At 42.5% G+C, this 14,814-nt stretch overlaps 1 protein-coding gene across 1 annotated transcript; it reads left to right on the forward strand.

Moving 5' to 3' along the window:
• Nucleotides 1–2,445: 2,445 nt before the first annotated feature.
• On the forward strand, nucleotides 2,446–9,890 carry cnih2 (cornichon family AMPA receptor auxiliary protein 2). Its single transcript, XM_056285338.1, has 6 exons — nucleotides 2,446–2,526; nucleotides 4,848–4,916; nucleotides 8,837–8,884; nucleotides 9,376–9,488; nucleotides 9,571–9,714; nucleotides 9,863–9,890. The coding sequence occupies exons 1-6, from the start codon at nucleotides 2,446–2,448 to the stop codon at nucleotides 9,888–9,890; spliced, it is 483 nt and encodes a 160-aa protein (XP_056141313.1).
• The last annotated feature ends 4,924 nt before the right edge of the window (nucleotides 9,891–14,814 follow it).

A 14,814-nucleotide genomic window follows, 5' to 3' on the forward strand; every position in this document is an offset into this window, starting at 1 on the left:
GCTATGACTCGATACATCACTGATAACCAAATGTGCAGACATAACACTATGTAATGTACCATTATACCATCACCATTAACTATTTCAGCATGGTACTGTGCATCAAAAGCAAAGGATATGCCATCACTCCTGCAGACGGGAAATCAGCAGGTAGCATGCAGGTCATTGTGACGTTGTATAGGAGGCTTTAAACAAAAGAACGGGCAACAATGGATATTGGGGAGGCACGAACAGTAAAGGTCCACTACGCTCTCTAAACGGAAACCTACTGCGGGAAAATAATTGAAAATTTAACAAAAAAAAAAAGGGGGGGGGGTATCTCAATTTGGTAAAGGATAAAAGCATAGCTGGTAGGGTATGAAGAAAAAAAAGGATGAGGGGGCTAAATACTCAGCAAAACAGGCTCTTTTTTAACAATGGGTCACAAGGCTGTATAAACAATGATGAGAGAAAGGGTGTAAAGAAGGAGAAGGAGGGAGCTGGAGAGAGGAAGAGGGACGGAGCGAGAAAAGGAGGGAGAGAGGAAGAAGAAAAAAAAAGGATGCAGACAAAAAGAAGAAACATTTGGGATCTCCCCTGCCCCCTCATCCATCTCTGGGGAACCAGGGATTATGGAAATGTAAAAAAAAGCAAAGGAGAGGAAGACAGACAGAAACAGTGTCTGAGAGGGAGAGGGAGGGAGAGAGAGGGAGAGAGGGAGGGGGGGGTTGAACAAGTGATGCGATTGGAGGACCGTTATAACAGCTATCGGGATAGAAACATTGCCGTTACAGTCTAAGATACAGAAGAGAAGAGGTAGACAGATTGAGGAAATATTTCTGGGGTCTTTCTTCAGAGGGGGGGAGAAAAAGGAAGGGGATGGAGGGAGACTGACGACAAAGTAGACCGGAGGGTGCGAGAGAAAGGTGGATTAATTAACTTGTGACTTCTCAGGGCTGTGGAGGTTTTGCTCAACATCTCAGAATGAAATGTCCAAATGACAGCAGTCGTGCTATCTCAACATGTAGAGATTTCGGATGCCTATTTTAGATTGCCTTAGATGCTCGTTTTGGGGGGTGTTTTATTTTTAAAAATGTATTTTGATAAATATACTGCACATGAGCAATGGAAAGGGCAAGTCGTTGATGACATCTGAGGGATGCGACTGAGGGGGAGACGCGGAGCACAAAATTCTGACATGGTGCCGACCCGAATTGACAGAGACAGAGTTGGGTGAGAAGAGACTGGAATATTCAGCGGCAGAGCCGTCTACAGACAGACGCAGGTACTCTCTCTCCTCGACATTAAGATCCGCACAGACTTTCCGGCTCCAAACAAACGCCACAAAACACAACAGCGATGCCGTCTTCGTTTCATCCTTCTTGTTTTTTCCTTACGTAAACGTGTCTTATGAGCGGTCTTGGCTAAAGCGCTCATTTGATTTGAAATGTAATTTGAACGCACGATTGCCTGTAATCTATGGCCGATTTGTTTAGTTGCAAAGTCCACCATCGACCATATGGGTCTACCAATAACTTACTCGTTCACAATACTGTATGGTTTATTGTACATCCTGAGCAATATCTTGCACGGCAAGCAAAATGTTCGCCTGAACCCAAATTCTAGATGTCTACTCGCGCAGAAATCTGGCCTTTAATGTCATAAAGACGTCTCGGCTTTTCTGCCGACAACAGATGTTTACAAACACGGTCGACGCGCGTCTTTGGCCGCATCTGCCTACTTGATTCAAAGCAACGGATAAGTCGAAAGCCATAACGCGGAGGGTTTAATCATCCGAACCGATAGCCATACTCTCATTCACCGTAATAGTCGTCAGCGCTCCGAACCAGCGCGTGCCGCTCGGTGTCGAGAGGAAGCCCGTGTGTCTGTGGTCAGTGAGACACTTTGCAGGTTCGTCACAGTGATTGGAATGAGTAGCCTTCGTCCACGGTGAAACTACAGCGAGGGGGATGGGGAGGGGGACCGACGTGAAGCCCGTCACAAACTGAAGAAGAGCTGCACCAGGCTGGAGAGCAACTGTGAGCAAAAAGAGCCCGTAAGTGCTTTAAAGCTGCAAAAGACTTAAGACTCCTTTAAAGAAACAAGACTCTTCACCGGCTCTGACGTATGAAAAAGGGACGGGGTGGCAGGCAACCGGTGGACTGAAGAGCAGATTCTGTGGGAAGATGTAGTGATGCCCCGGCTTGATTGATTTTTTTTTTCTCAGTCCTCCACCTCACCTGCACAATACAGACTGTCGGTACAACTCAAACCTGGGGCGAGGACTGAGAGCGCAGGGGAGCCGAAGAGGGAACGGACTGCTAAACCTTCGTAAAGGAAGGAGGGAGAGTAAGCAAACAGGAGAAAGAGAGCTTCAAAGCAAGAGAGAGAGAGAGAGAGAGAGAGGGGGAAGTTCCCTCTCTCCCTCTCTCGACCCATCTTATCGTCAGGCTGGCTGGCACGGCCATGGCGTTCACCTTTGCGGCCTTCTGCTACATGCTCACCTTGGTGCTGTGCGCTGCTCTCATTTTCTTCGTCATATGGCAGGTGAGTGTTTACCCCCGCACCCCTGACACTACACACACAGACAAAGCCGTCGCACTGTAGGCCCGCAAATGTCCACCCTCTCACACACGTAGTAGACCATCCATCACCACCACCACCACCCACACACACATCCACACTAAGAAAATACTAAAAAGGAACGGGCAGCACCCATCTCACTAATGCGTATTTTGCATATTTATAATGACAAAACCTCTAAAAATGTTCTCTAACACTATAGTTAGTATCTGCGACAGTTAGATTTTGAAAAGCCTCTGGGTGTTTGAATTTAAGTCCCCCCCTCCACACAGAGGAGCTGGCCAAAAAACCTCAGCATTTGCTAACTTGTAATGGAGGGGGCTAAGTGACCCATTTGCCCTGCCTTTTAAAAAGCATCGAAACACTGGTTTGTAAGCTAATGCCACTGGTGTTGTGTTGTTAGAATGAATGAACTCAGAATTATTGCAGCCATTTATGATTGTGGCATTGATGCGAGAGAGAAATCATTCCTACAAAACACCAAAGAATGTGAATATCAGCACATGAGCCGCGGCAACACCGAATTTAAGCTGCAAACATGCTATTTCTTTCCAGCTACAGTCACACAAAAAACACATAAGTGGCTCTAAATTGATTGGGTCAGCAGGTGGGTGGGTTTATTGTTAGTCTAATAAATGCTGTCCCCTTTCAAAGTGTAGGGCCGCCTCAAGGCATTTTTTTCCTCCCCTTCTACATGAAGGGTTTTTTTACAATGACAGCACACTGAAGCAAAGCCGCTCTTGAAATAAGGCGGCGAGGCCAAACAGTACACAAGTCTCGCGGGGAGAGGGGGGGGAATAACTGCGCAGACAAATCTATCTGCCGGATTGTTGTTCACCTGTCTGAAGAATTTCGAGTGGAATTTGCACAGACGTCACCGGAGACCTCCAACACTCAGCATTCGACCCGAAGCCTCGCTTCGTGACAGATACAGACTTTGCAAATATTAAAAAGCGTTGCTCTTTCAGCCATTCAAGCCATGGATAAAGTACTGATGTGAAATGCAAATCAGACCATAACAAAATCAGGCTTGAAATGGCTATTGTATTGACTTATGCACTGACTAAGTGGGTGAGACTACATATGAGTCAGTGTGCGAGTGTGTCTGCGTTTGAAAGAGACAGGAGCCAGTCTGCGTGTGTCTCAGCAATGAAGCATGTGATTGGAAATGCTTATCAAACCATGATCCTCATCCTCCCCTTCCCCCTATCTGAATCCATCCTTGCTTAGAGCTCCGAATTTCTATGTGGCTGTCAACCAATCAGATCATTTATTCACTGCTATAGTAACCATGGTGCCCGCTGAGGGGCTCACCATGTCACCATGGAAACTGCATCTGTTTACAAGAGCGCCAAGTGGGAAGCAGACGAGGGAGAGCGATATAGATTTGTATGGAGTCAGAACCAGAGTCAGAAATATTTGTTAACCCCCAAGGGGAAACTGGGTCCAAGTACATACAATCACGCTCAAGTACAGAAAAAAATAACAAGATACAAGATAACAAGAAAATAGAAATAAATAGAAATAGAAGATAAGATAAGAAATAGAAATAAGAATAAAATATGCAAACATATGTGCACCATGCTCCAGCATATAACACCATGCTGAGATAGGCTCCAGCCCCCCCCGCCCCCCCACGACCCAAAATTGGATAAGCGTGTATAGAAAATGGATGGATGGATGGATGGATAAGACCAAGAGAACAATTCCAAACACATGTACCATTTAAATGTTTAGCTTTCAAAAGTTAAGAGAGGGTGTCTGTGAATGTTCTCATTCATCCAGGTCATGGTTATCCAAAGGAATTGAATCAAGTGAAACTGGACTTGGTGTATATCCATGAAGACGTTTCGCCTCTCATCCAAGAGGCTTCATCAGTTCATGCCTTTCTGACTAGACCAAGCTAGTCTGAGAGAGGGTTTTAGATAGAATATTTACATGGTCATGTTGATAGTCCTTTGTGGTGCTAATTCAGTCAAACGTCAACTCGCTGGTAAATTCAACAGGACCTTTAATCCCAAATATGATGGATATGGATTTGATCACTTACAGTGTGCTGCGAAAGGGAGGGAACATTTTCCAAAAAGTTTTGAACTCCTCAGTTTGCTTCCTGTGCAAAGGCCAGTCTCTCCCTACTTACTCTCCACTGAATGGTGTCGTGAAAGGAGTCAGTTTTGTTTCAGTGTACTGTCTCCTGAGCTGTTTTAAAGAATGAAATCGTGCAAGCGAGGCTACTCGAAATGTAACGGAATGAACACAGATTCGCTCATGTACGTCTGTTTTAGATCATCGCGTTTGATGAGCTCCGCACCGACTTCAAGAACCCAATTGATCAGAGCAACCCCACCAGAGCGGTAAGACCCCTGTTATGTGACTGGACATGCTTTCTTTCAAGTTTCATGTAGCTACTAGAATTAATTTGAATTTCATAACAAGGGGATTCGCCAGTCAACTACATATACAGACGGGGGACAACTGAATATACACGTATTTCAAAAACACACAGGGTTTATCTGTCACAAAATAACTCATAACTCTCATTGTAAACCTTAATTGTAATGTAGAGAAACAGAACTTTGACTTTCAACTGATGACTTGTTCACTGAAAAGCTGTTCTTTGTCTTTAGAGACTGTCCTCTAAAGACACTGGTTAAAATGTGTGGAACATGCCAGGGTGACTCCTTTTGAGACTTGTCAAAAAGCCCTCATTAAAATATTCAAATGCCAACACATTTTTTAATGGAAACAAACTGAGTGACCTTAGTATTTCATTGTGGTTCACCCATGTGTCACATTTTAATGGCTTCCCTTACATAACCCATAATGTTTTCTACTTTAATGCCAGCCATCATGTTGAACGTGTGGGTGCTAGTTGTTTTTTTTCCCCCCGTATGAGACTGGATGTCTCATATGGGAATGAAAGCCTTGTTTCATTTACCTCATCTATATTTATGTTTAGATGTTTTATATGTAGCATTTTGACACTGTGACAGTTCTCCCAAATACGCCACAGGCAAATGAATATTGAGTAACCCTCCTGCAGAGGGGGCACAGGAATTTGTTGAAGCATTCTTCATTGCCGTCCCTACAACAAAAGAACCTTTACAAAATGTCTTGATGCATGCTCAGTGGTCCGGGTAAGGAAATCACAGAAAGTTGAATCGGTTCATCTGGACCCAACATTTATTGACAGAACGGTTTCATCACTCATCCAAGTGAGCCTTCAGTCTCAGCTGACTTCAGGTATCCCCACCCTTATAAACAATACAGTGGCATAACAACTGAAAACTTGTATAAGTTCAGAATCGTGTCTGATTTTAGGCTTTAATTACCAACAGTGTTAACTTATCCCAAATAATTTATGGACCAACACCAATAACCAATAACAACAAAATAAAATTAAAAAAACATCCTTTTTTAAATTACAAAATGCATCAAGCAGATACTACTAACAATTATTAGTTTATCAAGCCACTTGGTTGGCAGCGCCTGAAGAAAATATGTCAGCTAACATATCCAACTATGGTTATAAACTACTGTCACAACCTGCAAGAGGACTGGAAAATTAAGATTATGAGTGGAATCAAAAAGCCATTAAAGAATGACTAAACCCTAGATCATTTTAATGAGTTTGCTGACATCTATAATTAAAAACCATCTAAACTTTAAAAACATGTCAGGCTGGTCTTGGTACTGTGTGATGTTAGCATAGCAGGATAAGCGCAGCTACAGCTAATAACATTTGTTGGATGTAGATGTGCCAAAAAAAAAAGAAGCATTGACAGTACTATTGATGATTGTTAGTGTTGGCTCAGTTCCGTCTGTCTGTCAATGCTGATAGGTGAGTTTGCACACCTTTAACAGATCCCTTTTTAATTTTCTTAGCTGCAGCTGTGTTTATCCTGCTATGCTAACATCACAGAATACCAAGACTAGCCTGTCTTATGTTAACCTTTAGATGGTTTTTTAGCCTTTAAATGTCAGCAAACTCACTAAAATGGTCCTGAGTTTAGGTACTCTTTAAAAATGCTTTTTATTCAGGGGAAGGAAGTAGGGGAGGAGGGACAAGAGCTGAGACAAACATTTCTAACAGCCTAGTCTGAAATAAGCTTTATCTTATGATGGAGCTCCTCCCCTCATAAGAAGTTTAAGTTGCTCAAATTAATATGGGGCCAAAGTAGAGCATGTTTCTGCATGGTAATTATCCAGTTTGGGAGGATGCCGTCCAAGCACTTCAATTCTAATGATCACTTCAACAACAACAAAAAGTATTCATTATTGATTATCTGCTCTAACAAATATAAGCCAACGATTAAATGTCATGATAACGATAGAAACTGAAGGTGTAACCATGAACTGTGTGACATTGCAGAGCTCACATTACCTTGGACAAATGATTTGAACAACTGTAAACATAACAGAGCATTAATTTTAGATACACCAACTGTAAACATACCAGAGCGTGAATTTTAGTTACACCAACTGTAAACATACCAGAGCATGAATTTTCGATACACCAACTGTAAACATACCAGAGCATGAATTTTCGATACACCAACTGTAAACATACCAGAGCATGAATTTTCGATACACCAATCCAGCAGCTGGGAAGGTTTAAGTTGGAAAGCAGTGTAGGTTGTATGCTGTGGATTTAGGACAACACCCACACTCAGGTTACAAAGGGAGCTTGGAATATGGGGTCAGGCTTTAATTTGAGGGAAAAACACAGAAGCAATAGAGAGTTGCTACCAGGTAGTGGACATTCAGCCAGCCACTAGCTCAGCGGTGGCTAACCGTGTGCCATGGGGAGCCATGTGTATGCAGGTTTTCATTCCAACCCGACTCCACACCAGGTGGTTTCACTGATACATTCTACCTTTGGTTGAAGGGTTGCAAATCAGTGAAATCCCCTGGTGTGGAGTTTGGCTGGAATGAAAACCTGCATACACATGGCTCTCCATGGCACATGGTTAGCCACCCCTGCACTAGCTGTTTGAAAGGAAAGGGCAATACTAAGGAACCAAAGTGTGGAAATACGATTCTGTGCTTCAGTATCTCTTGTAAAATAAGTAATCGGCTTATACGATTCGAGAGGAATACTGTACATGTGGACTTGAGGAGACCAGAAGCGGCATGCCTCATAACATCATACACCATTGTAACATCATCACATGATGATGTTATATAAGGGAAGATGGATGAAGTAACTTCGCTCTAAGTCTGTTTTGTGTCTTTTAAGCAAGTCGGTTAACATTGAATTAGGTTCAAGCTTGCTCAAATTTGCATCGATTTAACTTAATCAACTTACTCTCGTCCATAAACTATTAACTGTTCAGCTCTAGCATGAGTTATTTGATGCACATGTGCAGTATAGTTAATGCAACCAGGTCCCTGCAATATTCCATACAGGTGCAGCACATAGGAGTGAACAACAAGAGACCACATAGCAGCCCCTCGTGCCTGGGACTGGGTGGCAGGAGCTGTTTTTACAAAAAATTAAATGAGAATTTAAGAAGTTATTTGCAGAATAAGAGTTATTTACAGGGTAGTGCAGGATTCATGCAAGGTGCCCATATACAGAGAGCACAGTAGGGAAGATAGAAGTGGGAGGGGTGGGCGGCAGTGTCGGATCTGTCGGTGTCTGGGGGCTTGTGAGAAAGGTCTATTGCTGTAGGGAATAAGCTGTTTTGTGGTGCGAGGTTCTGGTTTTTATAGACGTTAGCCTCTTGCCAGAGAAGAGTGTTTCGAAGAGACCATGGCCTGGGTGGGAAGGGTTGGCCATGATCTTTCCTGCTCACCTCAGTGTCCTGGAGGCGTACAGGTCATGGAGGGACGACAGGTTGCAGCCAATCACCCTCTCAGAGAGGGAATGATACGCTGCAGTCTGCCCTTGTCCTTGGCAGTGGCAGCAGCATACCAGATAGTGATGGAGGAGGTGAGGATGGACTCAATAATGGCAAACATGAATTTGAATTTAAAATGCAGCTTGCTTTTTTTCTTCTTTTTTTGTTGCTTTTCTGCAATCCTTGTAGCCTGGGAGCCAGATGAATCTGCGAGCTCATGTTTTACATATGCTCTGGCATATAATTAGCATTTGCAAATTCGTCTGGTTCCCAGGCTACAATCCCTGTAAAGTGTCCTGGGAATTTTTTCCAAATCCTTTATAATACTACAAATATTTAGATATTAAGTTATGATCGGTGACAGAAGCAGCAAGCAAATATTGAAAAATACATGGGCCCCTTATCCCACTTTCTCTATATCCACTCCACAGAGGGAGAGAATTCTTAATATTGAGAGAATCTGCAACCTGCTTCGGAGGGTGAGTAAATGTCTTTATCCACCTGAAAATGGCAGATGATTGATAGAGGGATTAGTATCAGATTACCTCAGAGGATAATAACCCAATTTGTCATTTGTTTGGTTTCGGCATGAACCCCTTTCCTGTGGTTGAGCATCAATAACATGTAGCATGCTCAGACGATGGGATGCCAGGGGTCAGGAAAAACACTGATGTGTTCAAATAATCTGAGAATATTCATTACAGTATTGTCTCAAGATGGTAAGGCTTACATTTCAAGGCCTTCTTAAAATTGCACATAATGATATTCTTGGAAATGTCGGAAATGGTGAAAAAACGGTGGCAGATTGTCTATCGGGGATTGCTGAAAATAACTATATTGATGCTGATTTGCAGCCATTTACTCATAAGAAGCAGATGCAGCATGAGCGGAAGAATAGGGAGACAGAGAAAGAGAGGAATTATTAGCTACACAAATGTCCTGTCTGAGTCCCAGTAAATATTCCTTTCAGTTGGTGGTACCAGAGTACTCCATCCATGGTCTCTTCTGTCTGATGTTCATGTGTGCTGGAGAGTGGGTCACACTTGGCCTAAATATCCCCCTGCTTTTCTACCATCTTTGGAGGTATGTAGGACCACAGACCGGGTCTCGAATAACTTTCTGCAAGATCAAGGGCATGACTCATCTACTCTCTTTACCCTTTCAGGTTTTTTCATCGGCCCGCAGATGGTTCAGAGGTCATGTACGACCCCGTCAGCGTGATGAATGCAGATATCCTCAACTACTGTCAGAAGGAGTCCTGGTGTAAACTGGGTTTTTATCTGGTGTCGTTCTTCTATTACCTGTATAGGTAAGTCTTATCTCATATTCTTCTCATGGATTTAAATGAGTTTATTTTCTATTTGTTGCCTTAATGTGATCCACAATTGCAAGAAATCAACATTTTATTGTCCTGTCTCCCCATTTTGTTATCTGTACCGTGTGTCTTCCCCTGAAAGTATGGTCTATGCCCTGGTGAGTTTCTAACAGAGGATAGAAGACCACGAAACAAGGACTAAAGGTCAGAAAGGACATGGAGGAATAAAACAAATGCCATCGCTTTTTCTTCGTGCCATGTATTTATCTCGCCACTGGCTTGGGTTTTCTCCGACGTAACCTCGGGTGAACATGAAATGATCATTCTGGGTGATAATATGAATGTACTGTAGAGGTTTTGGGTCCACTTGATTCAACTGCTTTAGCCCAGAGACGGACACTTGACGGCTGGATTATGTTTCGCAGGAGTGAAATGAAGCAGGAAAAAAAAATTAATTGAATAATGTGTGTGTTGCCTTTGACCCATCGTGTGATCTGACAGGACATTTGAAGGGCTGGAGTTTTCCCGTGCTGCTTTCACATATCCAGTCACTCAAACCACTGTGAAACGCCAAGCAAAAGGATGCCCGATGTGCTCTTTGATTCGGGAACTATACTGCAATCACAAGCTACAAGCGGGGAAAAAAAACAAACGATTTTGGTGTTTTTCCTTGTATTCGAGGTGATATACTTTTCTAATTTCAAATGAATGTGTTGCAGATACAAAAAAAAAAAGAAAAAGAAAAAAAGCTTGGGAACTTTTGTGGACTGATAACAACATTTACAGGGGGGACTCTGTTAAATATGTCCATTGCAGGGAGGAATTACTACACATAGACCACATGCCGGGCTCTGTGTAATTTCAAAGAGCGCCATACTCAGAGATGCAATATATTATTGGACCTAAAGTAGGACAAGGAAAAACTTGCAGCTACAGTTGCTCAGCTTGTGTGCTGAAAAACAGAAGCGACAACATTGAAAGTACATTAGTGCACATGAGAGCAGAGCGAACAAAGCTAGATACAATCCTCTGTCACCGCCCGTCAGAGCGATGACTAGCCTTGGCTTTTTATTTGCAACTGTACACTAGTGTATTTCAATTTGCGTCATCGTTTTTTTTTTTTTGTTAGAAAGAGAGCAAAAGCCGAGAAACTTTGCTAAACTGTTGTCGTGTATTTAGTCATATTTTTTGGCAGTGTGCAGAAAGCGCCTTATTCCTGTTTTCCAAGTTTACTGTATGCATCTCCATCTATACCACAAGCGTTTCTTATGTGGATTACAGATATAGAAATCTTTGTCATATACGAAGACAACGAAACAGCAATGTATTGTCATTCATTAGGTGTATCGGTACCAACAATATTCTTCAATATATGTCATAACAGTGGGTGTGAAACAAATGGGAGACGTAATAATGACAGTAAAGTGTGGATCACAGTGTTTCAGTCATAGAAACGAAAGGCATCATCTGTGATTACAATAGCACAATTGATCGTAAATGGGGGGCGGCACAGTGGTTAGTGCGGTCGCCTCGCAGCAAGAAGGCCCTGTGTTCAAACCCCGGGGTTGTCCAACCCTGGAGGTCGTCCCAGGTCGTCCTCTGTGTGGAGTTTGCATGTTCTCCCCCGTGTCTGCATGGGTTCCCTCCGGGTGCTCTGGTTTCCCTCCACCATCATCAGAAAGACATGTAGGTCAGGTGAATCGGCCGTACTAAATTGTCCTTACGTGTGACTGTGTCGGCCCTGCGATGGACTGGCGCCCTGTCCAGGGTGCCGCCCAATGACTGCTGAGATAGGCTCCAGCATCCCGCGACCCGAATTCGGGTAAGCGGCTTGGATAATGGGTGGATGGATTGTAAATGGGTGTAAACTGAATAATCTCAATACATTTCAAATTGTGCCAATTTTCAGAGGGACCTACTCATATCCGGTGTCGGCCGAGACTCTATTTAACAGCAAAGCCTTTGCTCAGCTGGTGCTGCCTTTGCTATCGTTTGTTTTATTAGTCTGAAATATTTGTCGATAAGTGGTGGTTCAAATGTGTCATTTTAACATCGGTAGAGGAAGGGTGCATCCAGGGCTGGGGAACAAACTGTGTTTGTCATAGTCTGGTTCCTCTTGTTACACTTGATGGGGATAACATATCTAACATGGTTGCCATTGGACCCACACAGCAAACACCTTGAATACTGGCAGTCTATTAAAGTAATATTTCACCTTGCCACAGCTTGCATGAAGAATCAACATACAGCTATTTATTTGTTTGTTGTCCAAGTAATCCATGGTGACCACTGGCATTCTGCCTTGTTTCAGTGGCTTGTTGGTAGTCTGTTAGAAACAGGTAAAATCACATCTTGAACAAATCAGTACCGACGATGGAAAAAAAATGGCATGGTCAAAATCACACTACAATAGTTGGTAGTGTAGTGTTGTAGATGAGACATTTTGCACCATGGTTTCCAAATAAAATTGTGCAGGGCAAACAATATTAACATACTTTTAACCCTCTTGCTCACCAATCGCTCTCTCTACAGCTAATCTTCCTTGGGAAGTTGTCCAAATATGATGCTTTGCGGCAGGGGTCTCCTCCCACTTACCCCTTACTCGTCTATTCTGTTCTATTCTATTCTATTCTATTCTGTCACTTTGAGCCTTGCCTTTAATGAAAAGTGCATTAAGAATAAAATGTATTCTATTCTATTCTATTCTTCCTGGGTTTCTTTAGAGGGAGCAGGGAGCATTGGGATGGTTGTGTGTTTTTGCTTTTTGAATTCTGACATCTTTTGAACTTGGCAAGGGCAACTTTAGCAGTCTGTCAATATTCTTGAGGAAGGCACTGAAGCCTAGACTAAGACATGTCCCGTTTTACATGGAAGTAAACACGGGACACAGAGTCCTCAAAACTCTGCCAGCAACATGATGCTGTTTTGGACAATCACAAATTAAGCACAGGAACAAGGAAAAAAGACTAAGAAATGCAGCTGGGTGGAATGTCATTAGGTTGCTCAAAATGAGCAATTTAGAGAAAAAAATATTTGAATATATCTATTTGTATTTGTATTTTATACACTGATCATCACTGTATGCTATAGTAAAGTTGGTGGATTTCTTTATCTTTATTAGATTACCCTATGATGTACAGTTCATAAACAGCGATTCACATTCATTACTCTAATAAAATAGCAATGTTAAAAGCAATGTCTTGTGAATTTTTTTTTATTGTTATTATTATTACTATTATTATTATTATTATTTCTCACCTGTGACATATCAGTCAGTATTCAGCCCATTTATAATGGGTTTTGCAGGTAATGGTGCAATAGTAACACAATAATGTTTATAAATGAAGAAAGTACACCATAGATGATTGGGGGCGGTGGTGGTGGTGGGGGGGGGGGTAGGACAGAGGAGGAAAAAAAGCTAAAGTACTCTTTCTTATCCCACATGCAAAGCAAAAAATGTATAGCCACCTAAACATCAGAGTCCAATTAAAATATTTTGCCTCATAGAAAATGTCTCCCATGCGATCATTGACCATGTATTTACTGTAAATGAGCTTATCAGCAGGAGGCAGCATGGGGGGGGGGGTGACAGCCCCTTGTAAATGTCAACAAAAAAACAAAACAAAACCCTGTAGCATTATTAGCAAATCAGATAACTTAGAAAAACATCAAATTTAATAGACCTCTTTTTGGCTCCGGCTCAGGCCTGAACTGATTTAATCAGGTATTAGTTCTTGAGGCCAGTTATGTGTTGGGTTTATAGACTCACTTTGTGGTTCGCATAGCAGAAATGGGCTCGCTGGCATTAGAATGTGGGTTGAGCAAAGCTGAAGGGTTTTTCTTGCACAGCGTGAAATGCTTTAATTTCAAGCCGGCTTCCAGACTAGATTGGAAGGCAGATAATTGCTCGTCAAAATGTTTCAGATGAATAATGGAAACTCCAAAAAAAAAAAAAAAAAAGAAAGAAAATGTGGCCTCCAACCTGCTTTTTCCTCTGTTTGAACAGAATCCCCCCTGTCACCATGGAAACAAAATTGTGCTAGAGATACCTTGTTGACTCACTCTAACACTCTCACTCAAGACACAAAAAAATAAAATAAAAATTCAGGTTCAGTCTAAGATTTGCCGTATGGCCTGGCAGCAATGTTTTCCTGCATGCCAGATCTTTGTTTTCTTCTTCTAGCATTTTGTTCTGTGGATTAAGGCTGATGTGTCTAGCATTATAATGGCTGCGGTCATGATTTCAACAAACCAACTGCTCCTACACCGGTGCATGCATGCACGCACACACACAGACACACAGACACAGACACAGACACAGACACAGACACACACACACACACACACACACACACACACACACACACACACACACACACACACACACACACACACACACACACACACACACACACACACATGCATCTGTTTCTCATGCTGTCTCATCCCACGGTTCACACTATTTCACACTAATCATTCTGGGCTCTTCCTTTTTCAGCCCCCTCCATGATGATAATTGTCTCAACTCCTTTCCCCTCTCTCCTACATCTGTGCTCTCAGGCAGACGTTACCATGGAAACTGGCTACAACTGATCAGTTTGAAACGTTAGGATTGGCATACACACAACTGGCAAGTGCAGCCGCACACACACACACACACACACACACACACACACGCACAAATAAACACAAAAATACTCAAGAATAGGCATTTTGACCTTTCAGTGTTATGCAATGCACTGGAGGGTGCCATACTGGTTTACATAAACATGCATTGCCAGAGAAGAGCCACTGCAAGATACTTAACAGATGAAACGTCGAACGTCAAGATCCAAAATGCTTCTTCAGAGGAAATGTTACATACATCAGCTGCAATGCTGCAGTATCTTGTATGAGCAATACATATAAAATTATTTCTGATGACGGCATAATAGCTCAAGAACAAAAGCAACGTATAAGCAAAGACTGAAAAGGGAAAGTGATGCTAAGCAGTGAACGATGAACAATGTAAAGATGTGAGATAAAACTAAAATAGGGAACAAAAGGGGGAAAAAAGGACTGGTTCAGTAGCTGAGTCAGTGTGTGTGATGGCCG

This window comes from Lampris incognitus, chromosome 8 (genome assembly GCF_029633865.1).
Source record: "Lampris incognitus isolate fLamInc1 chromosome 8, fLamInc1.hap2, whole genome shotgun sequence".
Taxonomy (NCBI): domain Eukaryota; kingdom Metazoa; phylum Chordata; class Actinopteri; order Lampriformes; family Lampridae; genus Lampris; species Lampris incognitus.